At 38.1% G+C, this 19116-nt stretch overlaps 3 protein-coding genes across 4 annotated transcripts; 2 read left to right on the top strand and 1 right to left on the bottom strand.

Annotated features, from left to right (window-relative positions):
• Nucleotides 1-2: 2 nt before the first annotated feature.
• On the bottom strand, nucleotides 3-4827 carry si:ch211-122f10.4 (lysosomal protective protein). The gene is made up of 11 exons (XM_034116427.1): nucleotides 4563-4827; nucleotides 4369-4480; nucleotides 3626-3763; nucleotides 3391-3549; nucleotides 2974-3065; nucleotides 2090-2174; nucleotides 1846-1998; nucleotides 1615-1760; nucleotides 1017-1179; nucleotides 814-903; nucleotides 3-711 (listed from the first exon to the last, which is right to left on the bottom strand). Exons 1-11 carry the CDS (start codon nucleotides 4730-4732, stop codon nucleotides 628-630), a joined length of 1392 nt encoding a protein of 463 aa, XP_033972318.1. The 5' UTR covers nucleotides 4733-4827; the 3' UTR covers nucleotides 3-627.
• A 1029-nt stretch (nucleotides 4828-5856) lies between these two features.
• On the top strand, nucleotides 5857-10009 carry LOC117471236 (transcription factor E2F4-like). 2 transcript variants are annotated; one of them, XM_034116092.1, is made up of 10 exons: nucleotides 5857-6127; nucleotides 6558-6732; nucleotides 7331-7440; nucleotides 7550-7705; nucleotides 7864-7907; nucleotides 8417-8481; nucleotides 8581-8884; nucleotides 9464-9511; nucleotides 9635-9679; nucleotides 9785-10009. In XM_034116092.1, the coding sequence occupies exons 2-10, from the start codon at nucleotides 6562-6564 to the stop codon at nucleotides 9829-9831; spliced, it is 990 nt and encodes a 329-aa protein (XP_033971983.1). In that variant the 5' UTR covers nucleotides 5857-6127; nucleotides 6558-6561; the 3' UTR covers nucleotides 9832-10009. The 2 variants fall into 2 exon arrangements, with proteins under 2 accessions (XP_033971983.1, XP_033971982.1); XM_034116091.1 differs by having other exon boundaries at nucleotides 5882-6127; nucleotides 6561-6732.
• Nucleotides 10010-11330: 1321 nt separating this feature from the next.
• On the top strand, nucleotides 11331-15159 carry LOC117471235 (dynein regulatory complex subunit 4-like). Its single transcript, XM_034116089.1, is given in 12 exon segments — nucleotides 11331-11415; nucleotides 12073-12168; nucleotides 12809-13006; nucleotides 13145-13345; nucleotides 13464-13518; nucleotides 13613-13815; nucleotides 13991-14116; nucleotides 14118-14147; nucleotides 14260-14340; nucleotides 14465-14674; nucleotides 14768-14833; nucleotides 14930-15159. Coding segments are annotated over 12 exon segments (1443 nt in total). The 5' UTR covers nucleotides 11331-11412; the 3' UTR covers nucleotides 15104-15159.
• The last annotated feature ends 3957 nt before the right edge of the window (nucleotides 15160-19116 follow it).

Here is a 19116-nt window from a genome sequence, read left to right as displayed (position 1 = left end):
ACTGGCAGTTCAAAAACATTTAATAAACAGACAAGTCAAGTCAGTTTAGAGCAAACGATTGGAGCATTGTTTTTATTTCCAGAGGATAAAGTATCCACTTTACAATCAGTGCCACAGAAGCATAGCTTCATTTGATCATGTTAAAGGTAGGGTAGGTAAGATTGAGAAACCGGCTCGAGATACACTTTTTGTTATATTCCATGGAATGCTCTTAACATCCCGATAGCAATGAATATCTTAAGAAATCCATTAAAAAAAAAAGGTCATCTGTGGAAGCACGACCAATCCTTTTAGCCGGCCCGGCTAATATAACTGGATGGCCTACCTGCCTGTTGTTGCGTTTAAGACTAAACTGAATTTTGTCAACAGTCCGATGAGCAGCTGCAATACTTGCTGAAAACCAGACTTAAGGCACAAATTCCCGAGCCAGGAGTAAAGCCTACATTTTCATTTCAAGTCCAAACAAACATTGTCCCTCTTCAAATACTTAGTGCAAGTCATCCACGAACAAATTAGATATGAATAATTGCCATTAAAGTCATTTTCCCTTTTAAATTCATCTTCCCTGAGAATAATGTGCCATCCGAAGTGATGAGTGCAGGTACACTACACAGTCTCCATCAGGGCTCAGTAGGGGGCATTTGTTATGAAGGACTGGAACATGTGGAAAGCTGGCGCTGGAGCCCACTGAGGAACCATGTGACCTGCACCCTGAAACACAGAACAGCAGTATGTCACCCATTAATGCAACCATCTCCAATGTGAAGCAGGACAAACATGCTTCTAGGGCACAAACTAAAACACTGCGGTTACCTTGACTGTCAGGAAAGTGATGTTTCCGTACTGTTGGTAGAAACCGGCCACCTGGTTATCATGATGCCACATCTTGTACTCTGTGGTTGCCTGAGGATAGCAATTAGTATTTATTATTAAATTGCATTTTAATTTACAACTTTTTCTGTTCGTACTGAAGTTACTCTTGCAAGCTTTACGCAGTTCTCTTTGATAGTTCCTACCTTCAGACCGAGGTCTTCCACAAACCACTGGTCTCCCAGGAAGTTGCAGGCCATGTCGGTGTCGCCGTTGTAAACGAGAGCCCGCAGGCCCAGAGACAGCAGCTTCACATAGACGGCCTTCACTGTTGGGTACAGGTTGGTGTACTGGTTTCCCACCTCATCACTGCAATGAAAAGTGATCATTGAGATGAACATCAATGGGTAGGTGACCTTGTACCAAACGCCACACAGAAAGGACAGCGTAGTAAAAAGCAAATTCCCAATAATTATACACGAGTGAACAACAGTTTCTAAAAAAAACAAACGTTTTAAACTACATCTCCAAATAGTTTCAGACAAAGCAAAACATTTGTAGAATACACATGTTTAAAGGTCCCTTATTATACTGTTTTTCATCAATATATTATAGGTCTCAGATATATACCGTGGTTGGTTTTTGAAAAAGAGTGAATATTTTGTCCTGAAACTTTCAGAATCTCTTTACACGGAGGGGACACATATTTCTGTATAAAAAGACATGAAAAAGTAGATTTTGCATAATAGGTGACCTTAAAAAAAAAGAAGAAGAAAAACAAGGCCACATCCCATTCATTCATACCTGCAGAGATCCCAGGGTGGCAGGGTGGCTGGGATGTGTAAAGCTTTCCTCACGTCGCCTCTGTTCAGCCAGTTCATCTGAGCCGTGCTGTCGATGCAGGGAGGGACTTCACCCAGAGACATGATGGACGACACTCCATCTGAAAACTTTGTTAAGAATATATTTTGTATTATTACTACTAAAAGAAAACAAATTATTTGAAGGACAGGTATATGGCTGGGCAGCTCTCACCTTGTGGGTTTGTGGGCGTTTCCTGATGTTCTTAAACAGCTGACTCATGGTCCTATCGTAGCTTGTGAGGGATCTTCCGCCACCCACACAATCCAAGTACAGGCCATACACATTAAGCCCGCTACCATACACAATTCCAAAGGCCACATTCACCTTAAAGGAAACATGGAAAATGTAAATCTTAATGAGTCATTTAGTAGCACAAGAAATACCCATCTTAATAGTTAGCGATGTGCACAAGTACCATTGTCTTGCAGGTCTCTGAACTGGAGTTGTGGAAGTCACAGTTCCCCTTGTCACAGCAATTTATGTTCAGATCACGCCACAAACTGCACATAAAACACAGCTTATGACATCAACCACATGATGAATTCAAAACTTGTTAAACAGTGGCATGGTGTGCTCCGTATATCAGTAACAGAAAAAACACAAAGTTAATTGCTAAAGTTTAACCACAGACAATGGTGAAAAATGTCCTTAGAGTCCAATACAAGTTACTGATTTCTCAGGCAGAAAACACAAAAGTAAATAGTTATGGTGTTAAGGTTTATTAAAGATAATTACTTTGAAGTGAAATTTAAATACTGTTCCTCCTAATGAACTAACAAAGCTTCTCCAAAGACTAAAGGCATAAACTAAAAAGCAGAACAAAATATTGTAAACTGAAACTAAATAAATGTGGTCGTTCTTTCAACTCTTCTGCTATAGAGCCAGATGTTAAACAGACTTGACATCCCAGCAGGTGGTGCTATTTTGCAATAAGCAGGTGAGGGTTGCAAAAAAAAAAAAGACAATATGACAAAAGGCAGGTGACAAATTCCCTTTGGTGGTAGTTTGAGTTCCCCAATCATATTATTTAAAAGATATAGCCATTAAAACTACTGAAATTGATGTTAAAACGTAATACAATTTATATAAAATGTAATTGTTACTAGACAAGTCGCATGTTTAATCCAACTTGTGAAAATGACTTCTTTCAGTTCTGTTTTAAAACCTCATGTTTGTCCAAAAAGTTAGCGCCATTCCAAAAAAAGGTAGGTTCAGCATGTCGTGTGTGTTGTCGCTGGATTATACAGGGGAACACACAAAGCAGTTTCAGAGGGCATTACTTTTTCTAGTGTCACTTACTCTTCTCCAAAGAGGCCGTGGTAGTAACCGAAGTAGATCAAAGATTGGTCATTAAGAGCAAAGCTGCTGAGACCATTTCCCACTGAAAAGCCCTGAAAGCCAAAATATGAGAGAAATGCATTTTAACTACAAACAAGTTTCACTGCAAAATTATTTTTCAGAATACCACAAAATAAAAATCTCTACGATCATGAAACTGCATTTTGGTGGTTGATATTCCTGCTAAGCAAAACCTTGATATCAGTGATGACAAAAGTACTTGGATTTATACTTAGAGTAAAGCATAGCAATGTGACAAGGTAAAACAAAACAAAAAACTAAGAGAAGAGTTACCTTTTAACATTTAAAAAGGAAATGTATATACACTTAAATTAATATAAATGTCTTACTAGCAGTGGTTAGCATGAAGCGTCTCACCTTGAAGTTGATCTTGGCCGCTCCAGTAGCCACACGCAGGCTAAGAGTCGGTGCATAAATGCCACCGTAACTTTCCCCAAAGATGAAGAACTCATTTTTAGTGAAATTGGGAAACTTGGAGAAGAAACTCTGCAAGGCTCTGTAATTATCGTCAGAGACCTAGAAAAACAACAAATTAAAATTAAAGGCTGTTTCAAAGATTCCCTTCAGTTTTTAAGTCAGTCACTGAACTCACCTGATCATCATCAGTTGCATACTTCTTGTCATCAGAGTAGGAATATCCCACTCCTGCAGGAGACTCAATGTACAGCACATTGGCAATCTTGTTCCAGCTGGATGGGTTCTCATACAGCGTGGCTCCTTTATCAGAGACCTGAAGGGAAGTCAAAAATGTCAATATGTCACTTCACTTAACTGGCAAAACTTTTAAGAATAGCTATCTCTTAAATTCCCACTATCAGCCTGGTTTGGCTGCATTACAGTCAATTGATGTCATTTTCTGAAGTTAACATAATGTCTTAGCTGTTCATCATCTCCACAATGCTGATGATCATGATCAGAACCTCATTGAGCTATAGTTTGTGAAAAGACTAGTAATCAACCCTACAATATCTTCTATCAAATATTTAGCCATCTTTGAGCAATATTATCCATATTAGTAAGCCCAACTCTCAGCTTCTGGTTAGGTACAGAGTCTGCTGTGAAAAGAAACATTTTCCTGTAGCCATAAAAAAAAAAAGTCATAAACGGTAAGGATCCTCTTTTTAACCTGGAAGTTGCACTCACCATAAAGTACTTGGTACTGCTTTTTTTAGTACACCTTGAGTTTTTTTGGAAAATGTGTTTAATGGTTCCTGATTTATCATTGCTTTTACACAAGCCAAATATACATTTCTGCCTTTTGTAAGAAACATGTACACAAGATCGATAGTTTATCCATTATACATGTAGATTCGTGCATATAGTTGGCATGCTCACATGAAAGGGTCCATTCTCTGACAGGAATCCGTCCAGTGAGCTGCAGCCTGGGCCTCCATTCAGCCAGAGCACCAGGGGGTCTTTGACGGGGTCCCTCTGAGAAGTCACAAACCTGCAGGGGACCAGCAGGAAAAACTTAAACACATGCTGCTAAACCGAGGAGGAGCAGGGTCTTCTAGCCTGCTGTTTCTCACCAATAGTGCAGAAACACGCCGGGTCGTGCATGGAGGTACCCCGACCACTGGAGATAGTTGGGTTTGAACTTCATCCCCGGTAGATGGGTCACCTCATCGGGAGGGTACTGAGCCCGGGAGCCGAGCTGAAACACGGCCAGCAAACACACCAACAAACCGCAGGACGACATAACTTAACACAAAACTAAACAACAAAGACGAGTTTCTTTGTAGCAGTGACTTCCTCCACTGTCTACATAAGTTGCTGCTCTGTGTGAACAGGACAAACCGGAACGTCATATGACTGCTGCAGTGCGTCACGTGATCAGCGCCTGACTCTACGCGGAAGTACTCAACAACACAAGAGAAACAGGTGTGTTTTGTGAAGCAGGTTTATCGAGTTATCTCATCAGATTGTCATTAAGGCATGTGTGCAAAACGCTATGTTAAGCATCTGTTGCAGACGTGCATTGGACCTCCCAGAACAACTTTGACATTTTATATAAAATTAATATTCACACTTTTGACATATCTGTGCTTATGTTTGATATTTACCTTGTTATGATCTGATGTTGTCAAAATGTTGAACCACAAACATCTGGAACACGGCCTGACGAATAAAGACAATTGTTTTGTTTTTTACCCACATTTGTTTGGGGTCTTTTTTTGGGAAGTGCCGTGGAATAAGAAATTGAAAGAGAAAAATAACACGCCTCTGAGAAATGTTAATTATGTTCAAGTATGGTTGAGGTTTATGTATTATAGGTGTGGAAAACATATTATAAAATGTCTATATTTAAATTAAGTGTTCTGTAACTTTTGCAAACTATAAAAATGGCCCAAATGAATAAATACTGAAATGGATATACGTGGACTGTATGATTATGTACAGTATGTGCACCTATACATGTATATATGGTGTATATACTGAGTGTTTTGATTTCAATAAAATGTATTTTTCATTAAATGCCTGGTTTTGGTAAAATCTGCAATTGTGAAAGTAGCTTGACTCAGTCAGAAAATGAAGTTATGTATGGTATAGATTCTTAGATCGTATTTCTTTACACAATAAAATAAAGCAGCAGAAAAACCAAAAAAGATAGGCTGGGTTAGATTTGTTTTAAACCCTAGAAGCCTACTCCCCTCAATCCATCAACAACAGTGAACACACAACAACATTGTTTAATCTAAATCTAAAAAAGGTTACATAAATAGAGAAAAAGTGTCATTATCGGATCTGATTTAAATATTTATATAAATACAATTTCATTTCATTTTGGTCAGGCGAACATTGGGGCTTTTATTGTGAAGGCACGCCAGGTATATATCCCTCTGCTAGTACCGGGAAAAAATACGCGTCCAACTCCACAACAGTGGGTTTGTCGGAGTTCACTATCAGTAAAGGTCGGACATTATCATTTACATTGGCTTCAGATTGGATTTAAACAGAGGGTAACTGTACCTCCCTGGTATGTTTGAATCTTAAGTTAATGACCATCGGTTGTCGTCCTCCACACGTTAGCCCAGTAGCGTCGGCAGCAGCAGCTCTGTGGACCCCCGTTACCGCTGATCCAGAAACAGCCCAGGTAAAACAGTTTAACTGTGCTAACTTTCAAGATAAGCGCTGATATCATGTAGAGACTATAGTAATATATGTTTGAAAACATGTGTTAGCGCTACTTCGAAGAACTTAATACGTTATACAACAAATTAAAAACTTAGGGTTTACAGTAAAAAAAAAAGCTACACAAACCGTAACTTAGTGTTTCCGGTGAAACCCTTTCACAATAAATCTGCGCCAGAGAGAAATGAACCGTGTTGTAAGTGAAGGCGAAAAGGGTTTTTCTTCACCAAATGTTTTGCAAATAATTAAGTTGAATTCTTATATAACTAAACATTATTGCTCATACAGGAAACCCTGAAAAGATTTCATTTCGATCCAAAAATAGTATCCAGTTGTGTGAAGTGGGCTGATTTGTGATTGTTGTGTGTGATTTGTTTTTCTCTCCCGTTCAGCAGAATGGATCCTCAGGGAAGCCCACCAAGTCCAGACCATGGTCCCGATGTAGAGACAGCAACACCAGAGATAAACCCTAAATACAAGAGGAGTCTGAGGAGCCTTCATATGCTCGCTGTAAAGTTTGTCACATTGTTACAAGAAGCTAAGGGCGGTGAACTGGACCTCAAAGATGTAAGTGAACAGCGTAGTCAGTACAAACATCCATTATTTGATAAATTAATGAAATTACTGTTAAGTTGGTCTTACCTACAGAACACTTAAAACAATATATCTTACATCCATGTTTGTAATTGATCACAATGTGCACTGGGAAACCAGGCCTTTTTGCAATTATATTATGTGATGCTTTGTCAGAAATGTGTAACTAAAGATGTCATTGTTTCTGTCTACTTTAACCAAATGTGTAATTGAATGAAAATGTTTTTTATCTATCTAGCTTGTTTAAGAAACCTAAGCCTCAATGCAGCATTTGAAGTGAATTGCTCATACATGAGCAAAGTGCTTTCAACCTCCATCGGAACACAGGATTATCACTCGTTTGATTACATTTATTTTAAATGTACATCGTAGTATAAATAAAATTGGAACAAAATACATTTTTGAACGAGGCAACGTGTTTAGTTGTTTTTTCCAAAAGCTATCTTAAAAACACTTGTCGTTTCCAAAATAAGGCTCTTCAAATGTATACAGAACAATAGGTCAACTAATAATGCAACATTAAGATAATCTACAAACAAAGGGTCAATTTGCTTTATTTGTGTTCTTTCAGGCTATCAGAGTCCTGGCTGTCGGTCAAAAAAGGCGAATCTACGACATCACAAATGTGCTGGAGGGTGTTGGTCTAATTGTGAAGATCTCCAAGAGCACTGTGAAGTGGAAGTAAGTCTTTAGCTCTAAATTGTGTGCATGCTTTTGGATCTTCTGTATATAAATAGTGTGGGGCAAAATATGTGAGAATAAATAAAACATTTGCTTTTTTCTCAAATAGGGGTACCATTACAGGACAACATGAAGAAGTGTTTAGCAACAAGCTATTCAAGTTGAAGTCCGAGGTGGAGGATTTGGAGATGATGGAATCGATGTTGGACCAGCAGAAGCAGTGGGTGGAACAGAGTGCCAAGAACACAAGAGAGGACTGCAGCGAATATCCTTTTGACAAAGAAATTGCAAATGTATGTCATGTAGGAAATGTTAGATTACTTCTGCTTTAACAATAACATTTAAACAAAAAAATGAGATTTATGACAGCCATTTTAGCAGATATAATATTGTATTTTAATTTAAACCTTGACTCAAATCAACTTTGACCTATGTGAATCATGAAGATCTCTGCAACTGCTTCAGTGGTAAGTTACAGGTACTTTTTTTGGATGCATATTTGTATTCCATCAATAAGCTAAGCAAAAGCTTATTGATGGAATAAGCTTTTGAAGAATATATCTGCGGCACATTTCTTCCTCTATCTGCGTTTCACTGAAGAGATGAAACGTTACAAGTATATTCAAACCTTCTAAATGTAAATATCCACTTAAACATGTTAACATTGGTGACTTTTGAGGACATTTTGGATAGTCCTAGATTAATCCAGGATAAAACAGTAAAAGAGCAATATTTTGTATCAGAGTATGTTGCAGCTGAGAATCAGTTGATGTTTTTGCAATTTAGTGTATTTACTAGTTGGACTGATATTAAAACGGCTGGACAAGCACTGTCCAAAATGCGTTACCACAACAGCTTACATTGTTGCAGTTTTAAGACGAATAAGGCCCACTCAAATTTATTTTTATTTTTAATATATAAAGACCAGACAAAATGATTGTCATTTGAAAGGATGTTCACCCTCTTCTGTCCTCAGGGAATACTCTTTTGGCAGTACGAGCACCAATAGGAACACAGCTAGATGTTCCCATTCCCAAAGCTGTAAGTGTTGCATTACTGGATCCTTCTGTAGATTCTTCTCTTTGGCTTTCTTAAATGTACATGGAACAATTGGGTATTTGCCTACTTTTCATTCTTCAGGTCCAGAACAGCCCAGCAAAGTACCAGATTCATCTGAAGAGCATCAATGGGCCGATAGAAGTCGTACTTCTCAACAAACTCTCTGTCAGCTCTGCTCCTGTCGTACTGCCAGTCCCGCCGCCTGAAGAAGTTTTACAGAGAGCAAAATCAGTAATGTCCACTTCAGGCGATACAGGAAGCAGTATCAAACCGTGTCAGGCTTCAGCTAATAACAAATTAAGCAGGGCAGCCACAGAGAAGATCCGACACCTCATGTCATCGTCATTTTTAAACACTCAGCCAAACCGAACTGGTGCATCTCAATGTGAGTATTTTATTTGGTACAATTTCTAATGCTGCAACACATTTTTATCCATATTGATTTATCTTCCGATTATTTACGTGTTTAGTGGTTTGTTCTATATAATGTTATAACATTTTGAAAATCACCATCAGTTTTTCAAAGTGCGTATTAGAGTGCTGAAAACTCTAAAAAAAGATTCTACAAAACAATTTCTGTAGTGCGTTTTTTGTAAAAATGGAAACTTTTTAAATTACATTTATGCTTGAACTCTGCCCAATAGGTCTTCAATCAAATGTTTTAAAAGTGCATTTAATATGAAGTTAAGGACTTTATTTATTCATAACAATTATCAGGCTAAGACTGGACCAACCTTCTGCTGGTAAACTAAGAGTTAAGGCTTTTGGTATCTTTCTCCTTATCTGAAGTTATCTGATAATGCAGCAGCAAAGCTCTTCCTTTTTTGGACGTGGTTGCTGGTTCTGCGGTTTCTTTCTCTGTGATGATTATCGATTATTTCTTGGACAAAAAGAAATCATTCATGCGTGTTTCTTTCAGTGCCACAGGATTTCACATTCATGTTTTTTAAAATCTTTTATTCAGTGCAAGATTTATCAAAAGAACTGCGGGACCTAATAAACCCAACCAAAGGTGAGTTCCTCTATGTATTTCTTTGTAAAAAAATGTGTGTGTTTATATTCTTTACATTTTTATGTAAGTGTATTTGACTTTATAAGAATGTATAAACTAAGTATGTCTTCCCGCATTTTATAGAAGTAATAGGCGAAGATCTGATCAGAGAGCTTATAGCCTCAGAAGGTTAGTGCACTTTATTTTCTGACTTCATATATTTAATAGTCATATCCATCACGTATTGGTATTTGTAGTATATTTGTATTAATCACATTTGCCTCTGCGCTTCAGCTTTTTCCCCGCTGCTCCATCTCTCTCCGCCCCCATCTGGAAACTAATGTGCTTACAATCTGGATGAGAGGGAAGGCCTCTGTGATGCCTTTGACGTCCCCATGCTCAATGTTTGACCATGAACTCCTGCGTTAAGGACTCCCCAAGTAAACATTATACTTTGAAAATGTACATAGTTTTCTGTTTTTAAATTGTTATTTACAAATAAAAATGTATGATTTTGAATATTGTCTCAAATTCATTTGCTTTATTAACAACATTATCCAACACAAATGAAATTAGTATTCCTCCTCTGGGGATCATTAAAGTCGGAACAGAATCGCACGGCAATCCATCCAGATATTGCAGAGAAATCCGCTTTGACCATCACAACAGCAATGTTGCTAGAATGGCTAAAATACTTGAGTATGTCTAGAATTGTTTAATTGATAGGTGCTGTATAAAGAAACTGAGACAGTCGTGAATGCCGTGCAGACAGTCGTGAATCAGGTAACTACTGAATGCCCATTGGCAAACTATTGATAATAATTACTACACCTACTAGAGAAGCTAGTCAATGCCATCAGAAAAAGTGATAGAATATGGAGTAATTGTATTATCCAGGAAGAACACGACATGAAATAAGCAAAGATTCAAATGCAGGTGCAATGACAATCGCCAATTGATAATCCATCAAGTGTAGAACTCTTTTGATTTGACATGCATACAGTGCACTTATTTCTGCAGTTTTGCTGCCACAATTTATGTGAATAAAATAATTGTTCAGCTCTTGTAAGTAAATGATGGCAAATTTCAACTCATTTTAGGGTAATTCATGTATTTATGATTTTATATTTCCATTGGAAGATGGGTCAAAAAGTTGGACTCAAATCAAGCATTCCAGTCTCACCAGCTGAGTTTTTTGTTGATTGCTGTCCAGGGGTGGAAGAAGTGCTTAGAAAGTAGAAGTACCAGAGTGTAAGAAAGAATACAACAAATGTTACTCTAGTAAAAGTACAAAAGTATTTGCATCAAAATATACATAAAGTACCAAAAATAAAAGTAGTTAATATGCAGAATGGCCCATTTCAGTTTAATATAAATGACATGATTCTAATTATTGATGTATTAAAGTGTTATCAAAGCTGGTAAAGGTTAATTACTTTGTACGCTGCAGGGTAGCTTGTGGATTTTACTCCATGTTACTAAAGTCTTATCTTAGTGTTGATTATATTTCACAAAATCTGCAAACTACAGATATTAAATAAATGTAGTGTAGTAAAAGTACACTTTTTACCTCTGATTTGAAGTGGGTTAGAAGTACAAACTAGCAAAAATAATGTAGATACTCAATGTAAAGTCCACCAAAATGTAACAAAAGTACAGTACTCGAGTAAATGTACACAGTTTCTACACCACTGCTGCTGTCAAATATTAGTGTGGTGTTTATGTCTTGCTTCACTGCAGAGTCAGAGCAGGTGCAGCTCGCCCTCTCCTGGAGGGAACACATTACAACGTGCTCTTGTCACTATGGCAACACATGTTTGAAACTAAAGACTTGACTCTCCTGAGTGCTAACTGCTATGCTAGCTAGCTTCTCAAAACGACCAAACATTTCCCTTATATCTGAGTAGGTGGTGCAATATAAGATGGTGAGTAAAGCGTTGTTTAATATAATTATAACAACCATGTAGGTTTGTACTGAACCGACTACAGTAAACAGCTAACGTTAGCAGCTATCGCTTTGAACATCATATTGTTGCTAGAAAAAGTATACTCTGTTTACAAGTACAATTCCTGCATTTAAATATTACACAAGTAAAAGTACAAAAGTATAAACATCAAAATATACTTAAAGTACCAAAGTAGAAGTACTCATTATGCAGATTGGCCAATTTTAGAATAGTATATATTATATGTTTTGAAGATAATTATTGATTAATTTAAGTGCTATCAAAGATGGTAAAGGTTGAGCATCTTTTAATATCTTTGTAAGCTGCAGGGTGAATTGTACTCCTTGTGTAAATAAAGTCCTTTTAAAGTGTTTAGTAAGTAATTAAACGTATTCATTGAATGTAGTGTAGTAAAAGTACACAATGTACCTCCTAATTGTAGTGAGCTAGAAGTACAAAGTAGCAATAAATAGACATTCTCAAGAAAAGTATAAATACCTCAAAATTGTACTTAAGTAGTAACTAGTTTGTTAACACCACTGGTTGTTATTAACGTTACATTCATTCAGTAATGTTTAAGAAATATGCTAGTGTGAGTCACTTTTAAATAGTTTCTAATGTTTTGAATTTTTACAGCCACCCAAGAAGAAAGGATCAAGTAAAAAGCCTCCAAAGGCGATAACTCCCACGCTTATTGATGGCCTTTCCAAAGATGAGATGTCCAAGGAGCAGGTCAGAGCTGAAGTGTGTGTGTGTGTGTGTGTGTGTGTGTGTGTGTGTGTGTGTGTGTGTGTGTGTGTGTGTGTGTGTGTGTGTGTGTGTGTGTGTGTGTGTGTGTGTGTGTGTGTGTGTGTGTGTGTGTGTGTGTGAAAGTGCTGAGGGATGCTTGACTGTGCTCAATTGGATAGGTGGTGTTTAATAAGTGAGTTAGTATTGCACTTACATACAGCTAGAGGTTTCCCAAAAGACACTGAGTGGTAAAAATCAAACCTGCAGAGGCAGAGATATCCTGACTTCCCTAGAATGGGTTAAGTTAACACTGGATACTACTGTACCCATGTCACATTATCGTCACAGCCCCCACCCACTAAAGGCCTGTCAAGCTCACATCCCACAGTTTGGGGCAAAAGTACCAGGATGTCCTACTACATCCGTTCACATTTACAGTTTGCAAGCTAGCAATACATCCATGAAGCCAGCATGCTTTTCTAGTAAATTTAATGTTACAGCCTGAGTAGCTCACTTTAACAGCAAATTGGACTTTAACATGTTCAATAGATAATCTGCCCCTTTGGGATAACAACAACCTACAGTCTCATCCACACTGTCTGGCTCAGATGTGCCCACACTCAAATATATTTCTGTATTTCAGCTGGAAGAACACATTGTGCGCCTTCGAGAGGAGCTGGATAGAGAGAGGGAAGAGAGAAACTACTTTCAGCTCGAGAGGGACAAAATCCACTCGTTTTGGAAGATCACAGAAAGACAACTTGAGGAGGTCAAGGCTGAGCGGAAGAACTTTGATAAGGACATAGAAGAGGATGAGGGGCGCCACCAAGTAGAGATCAAGGTGAAGTTATTACTCAAGTGTTTTGCAGCTCTACATGCTAACACAGAGAACTTTTATGGAAGAAACCCCCCTTCATATGCAGGTCATTTCTTACTGAATCGCTTTATTAATGCACATTTTATTCATTTTCCGCACCAGGTCTATAAGCAGAAGATGAAGCACCTCCTGTGTGAACACCAGAACACCATCTCTGAGTTGAGAGCAGATGCTTTAGTCTCCACTCAGGCGGGGCAAAAAGAGCAAGGACAGCTAGAGACTCAGCTTCATAAGGACATGAAGGCCATCATGGTCGACAAGCAGGAACACGATAATGAAAACCTCGTCAAGGAACTTGATCTGGTTTGTAGTTCAAACTTTTGTTATTGCTACACATAAAGATCTGTTGAAGGAATATTTTTCTTTACTCTGATTTATTTAAACAAGTAAGCAAACATCAGTTTTGTTGTTATTTCAACAGAAAAATGCTGAAGAAATTGCTGAAATAAGAGACAGCTTGGAGAAGAAACTCGCAGGTAAAAAAAACGAATCTCATTTTGATTTGAATGCGTCACCCAGTGCTGTAAAAACTAAATTGGAGCTGTCTTTTTTTTGTCACTAATTGAGTAGGAATCCAAGCCAAGTATGAGAAAAAGATGGATATACTGCCATTAGAGCTGCACAACATGAGGAAACAAGAGACCAGTCAGAGAGAAGCACTTTGGAACAGACACATTAACACTGTTATAGAAGACCACAACCAAACCTTTAAGGAAGCGAAAGCTCTCGTTGATGGCATGCCTCAGGATTTGGATACGAACGATACAGTCAAGGTATTTATTGATGCATTATGCATCTTTGTCAGACTGAAGGCAAATACATTTCAGATGTTTTGTTCAGGCTCGATGCTGATTTTTTCTTTTAGTACTTATTGATTTATTCTATAAAGTGGAAAAAATTATCAGGTTTTGTTTTATTTACATGGAATGTTTAATTGTTTTTTCTTAGCTACTAATACAAGCCATGAAGTGCAAACAGAAGCAGAAGATACAGGATTTGACCGATCTTTGGGACGATAACAAACGTCTCACTGAGCTTCTATCCAACGTCAAAGAGCAAATTGTTAAAAAGGAGAAAAAAAATCCATAACTATACAACGAAAACGGTTTGTTGGTTACAAGGATCGTTGACATGTGTTAATACCAGTGACCTAATCAGTATAAGCGTAGCCTACTGTACATGGGCACAAGGTCAATCTTTGAAACTGTTTTTGACAGGATTTCAATGAAAAGCTAAAAAAGAATGAGCTGGATGATCTGAAACGGGAATGTGAAACTATGGAACAGAAATTCAGCAAGGTAAGATTGAAATTGAGTTGCGCTGTCATGTAGCTCAAATGTTGAATGTGGGTCAAATGCTTTGATTTCTTTTGGGTATTTATGTGAATGTTTTTGCATTTGTTTGTGTGTGAACGTCACACAGCTTCAGCAGGAAAGGGATGAGCTATACAAGACCTTCACTGAGAACGTTCAGAAGGTGCAGCATAAAGTGAATCTGAAGAGCTCGCTGCTGGAGTTGAAGCTGGAAGGCCTGACAGAGAGCGTGGAGAAGACGCAGGCTCAGCTCTTCTCTGTGATTTCTGCCTCTAACATGGACCAAACTGCCATTAATGGGGTCACTAACAAAATTGAGGTACATTTCCTTTAAAACAGTATGTATATCATGCGCGTTGCATACATTGCACGTTTGTACAATACTTTCACAGTAACATGTTTTTGCTTGTAGGAATATCTTGACTCCAGTAATAATTCCATCAAGAAGTTACAGAATAAAAGAGCTCAGATTTCCAAGGTTAGTCATTTCTTTATATGCTGAAATGCATATTTCACAAATGATGATATTCACTTTGATGCTGTCGTGGTGTTCATACTCATGTGTATCCGGCAGGCTCGTAAGGATTTGCTGCTGACCTACGAAGCAAAGCAAAGATCTCTCCGTGTCTCGGTGGTGGGGTTTTGAGTTAAACCCTTTGAGAGCAGTCATGCCGGGAAACAGTCTCTAACAGGACTTGGATCTTGGATTTGCCCAAAAATGGGAAGTAATATACACTGTAAGAGTTAACAGCAAATCATCTCTCTTTTTTGCCTCTGATATCATTTGTCTGACAGCTTTGTCATATTTTATATTCATACAGACACACAATTAATACCATCATGTTTTCTTAATTTGAAAATATATATTTGGAATAATGTAGTTATGAACAGATAGGAGTTTACCCTCGGTTTAAACTAAGAGGTCCATCATGCCCTTGGTTCACACTGCCCTCCGAAGGCAGAGAGGAATAACTGCGGAAAGACTGCAGACAGAAATGTTGTAGTTTTCAAACAGACCAGCAAACTGTGTAACACATAAAAAAAAAGTTTGAATGCCTTAATTTGTCGATTTAGTTGACTTCTTAAAGTCATTGTCATAGACCAAAAATAGTACTATTTCCCTTAAAAAAAAAAAAAAACATGCCCTGTTGTCACAAGAAACAAAGTGCAGAAGGAAACATCCATTGAAACTCAGTGTGCTGCTCTGTGATGCTAGTTCAAGCCAGATACTTGGCATCTCATCTCGGGTGCAAGTTCATCAATGTTTGGGCTCAGGCTCTGAGCTGAGGAAACCCTCAGGATTGAGTGAAGGTGTGAGTGCAATATACCGGCGGGCCAGAGCGAATAGTAATTAGAAATTATCCTGCGGGCCGAAATTAAATCCACCACGGGCCTGATTTGGCCCCCGGGCCTTGAGTTTGACACATGTGCTCTGCACACAATGTCTTATGTCATTTCTTTTGAGCTAGTTTGTTTAAGTATAGTCTTTTTGATTATCATTTTTTTCTTTATGATCCTTTTTCAAATGGTTCATACAGTATGGATTTAATGCATTTTTGTGTGTCAGGCCAGATATTCAGAAGTATATCAAAATTGATATAATAAATGAAACTAGGATTAAATAGTTACTGAAAATGTGCATCCTAAGTGCATGTTTAAAGAAAGGGTGTGATGTTTTTTCCATGGTAAAAGCGATTCTGGTCTTAACTCAGTTTGGGCCAACATTTTTGTTTTCACTACTAGTAGTAGTAGTAGTATATACTTTTAGTTGTAATGAGTCACTGGATTTAGCTTCTAATGGAGATTTGCATCCATTTCACTTAATCTAAACTGATATAAAGTAAAGAAAAACTAAATGAGTTGAGAAAATGTGCAACAATTTCCCTATCTGTCAAGAGTATGAACTAAGCTCTGGGGATGACATACAGTTATGTTTTAGTTTTATCTCCAACTAACAGCTCACATCTTTCAGGGATACATAACATTTTAAAAGCATTTTCATCAAAACACATTTTCTGTTGGGGATAATCTGCTCTATTTTGGTCATTTGTGCAATCTGTCTGCACTTAAAAAGTGATGGGTTTATATCAGGCTTAGAGGAAATATAATACATAAATAGTACCTAAAACCTCTTTAAACATTATGTCTCATAATTACAGAGATGATTGTCTTTTGTGTCTTTATTATGCTTTTTTTTGTTCTCTGGATGAATAAATAAACACGAAAAATGATTTTGGCTTTCATCATCACTCTGGAAAACAGTACAGGTCATTCTCAACACTAGGTAACATTCATTTAACAAACAAATACAAATATGACTAAGGGACTGATCTGTCAAATTCTAAATCACAATCTGGTTCACCTAATTATCTATAATGACATTCATTTAAACTAAAATCGTTAGGAACATCTTAATCTGGGAAAGAAAAATGACTAGTAGCAAAAGATTGAATTTCAAACTTAATATTAGTATTCGACACAACAAAATCTCAATAGAGAAGAAGCATTTTATGTATTGGGACTGCAACCCTTATTGTTGAAATCTTGACATTTAAGTATATATACTAACATAACATGACTTTTCTTTGAGGGGAAACTAAGATTTAACAACCCTTGGTAATAATATAAAAATGTTTCTAAGAAAAGTAATTACAGCAGCCAATAAGTGCAGTAGTTATTTCCTTCTGTCATTGCGGTCGAAATGTTATATAATTTATTATTTCAGGGGGAAAAAACTTCGAGATTAAGGTTCTTTGTTAGATTTAATGGAAAAAACAATCTGGTTGCTGAAAAGCTGTGTTGGAAACTTGTATACTATACAATGCTAATGGTTATCGTTGTAAAAGGGAGTTGTGTTGTGGTTTATTTTTAATGGGGTCATTTGATGTGTTGATGTTTTTCTACTTCCATTGATGGGGGCAACACAGTTGGAGACAAACCAAGTATCCAAATCTCAACAACGAGTTTCACCAGCAGATTTCTCCCCTGCCTGAGTTTCCAGCAGATAGAGGAGAAACATGTAGGGGGGTCGGGTTTCTCATTGAATATTCCTGTAGTGAATCGAGCCCTGCAGCGATGAGTGATCGCTGTTCCCTGTGGTATCAATAATACAGGAGGATGTTATTGTCCCTGTGCAGGCCACAGTATCATACAGCTAAAGCAAGTGGAGGGAGGGGGGGCCCTTTCACTGGGCCCTCTTGGGTTTCAGGCCCGCAGACAGGGGTCTGACTCTGGGGAGCCGGCTGCTGCACACTTGCACAGGGCTCAATTGTAAGTCTACCTGGCGGAGGGATAAATGTGTCCAAACACTGACAGCCTGCACAGTCTCTGCTGGCCCCGTCCCCGTCGGTAAGACTACACCCCCAACCAACCCAGAGTCACAAGATGAGTCCCGGCTGAGAGACGGCTCAATAGGGAATCAGTCAGTGGGGGACATCGGACAGTTAGAGAATGGGATATATTTCCTGGGTGTGATTAACATGATCCAGATTTTCACCTTGTTTGAGCACCTAGCTGAGTGCTGTGACCTTCCTATAGCCTCGAGATGGCCCAAAATACTGGACTGGAACACAAAACCATATTTAATAGATACAAATGCAAAATTCCCTAAATACTGAGGAATATGTCCAGTATCTCCCTTTTCCCCCCCGCACATTGTCATAAAAAGCAGCCTACATACTGTAGCATGGCAAGATAACTCATGAAATATGAGGTCAATCACCAAACCCCAGAGAGAAAAAAGTGCAGCAACCATCAGCTAAAAGCACAGAGAGAGTTTGAGGACACAGGTGGGAGGGGTGCAGAAGAGAGAGTGAGAGGTAGAGAAAGTCGGAGTGATGGTGAAACAGAGAGTGACACTCACAAAGAGGTCAGCTCCCAGTGTGTTGATACGGCTGAGGAAGACATGCTACCAAAAGCTTAAGGGGTTCTCAACGAAATGATGGATTGTAACTTTTGGTGAGTTCAGAATTTATTCTAACCAAATGTTGTGACCTCTGGTATTTTCTTTATTATTTGATATTACTTTACACAGGAAAACATGTATCTTTGCTATTCTTGTCAAAATAATCTCTGAAAGAGCTGTTTCTTTAAATGTATTTTAGTTTCATACTTCATAACTTTTATATATGGTCAATTTTCAGCATCACTTTCCTTTAACATGTCATCGATGTTGAGTAAATTAAACGGTAAATTACTGATGCTTGTTTTAGTAACCGCGCAGTGAGAGTGGTAAGGTGATGTGGTGGACGGTCATTAACTTTTAATATCCCCTCTCTCCGTAGAGGTACCTTACTCCTTGAGTCCTCCCTATTACTTAAATGAAAAAAGCAGCACCTATTTAATCACAGAACTTTGTGAAATCATTAGGAATAACAGCCTGAGGAAAAACATGTGACACCACTGTGTCACTTTGTGTGCTGCCATGAGATGAAGATGGCTGAGAAAGGGCCAGGGATGGCCACTCTTACATTCACCAGCATCATCGTCTGTGCTGTTTTACTGGGGCAAGGATCCCCTGAGAAGACAGGTGAGTGCATCATCAAAAATGTTGCTAAATAAAATATTTAGTTTTTTATTACAACATGTGTTTTTTTACATGATGCTGGGTTTAAGCTGTCTCTACTGGGACTTTTTCAGAAGGTGGTAAAAAGAACCAGAGAGATGCCATTCTGAAGGAGATCCTTTCAAAATGGAGTACAGGAAGTGGCTGGAATCCTCAAAAAGCTCCCCCAGAAACAAACAGTGAACAATCGATGCCCC

This window comes from Trematomus bernacchii, unplaced genomic scaffold, assembly GCF_902827165.1.
Source record: "Trematomus bernacchii unplaced genomic scaffold, fTreBer1.1, whole genome shotgun sequence".
NCBI classification, from domain to species: Eukaryota; Metazoa; Chordata; class Actinopteri; order Perciformes; family Nototheniidae; genus Trematomus; species Trematomus bernacchii.
This window is presented reverse-complemented; position numbering and strand designations above follow the sequence as displayed.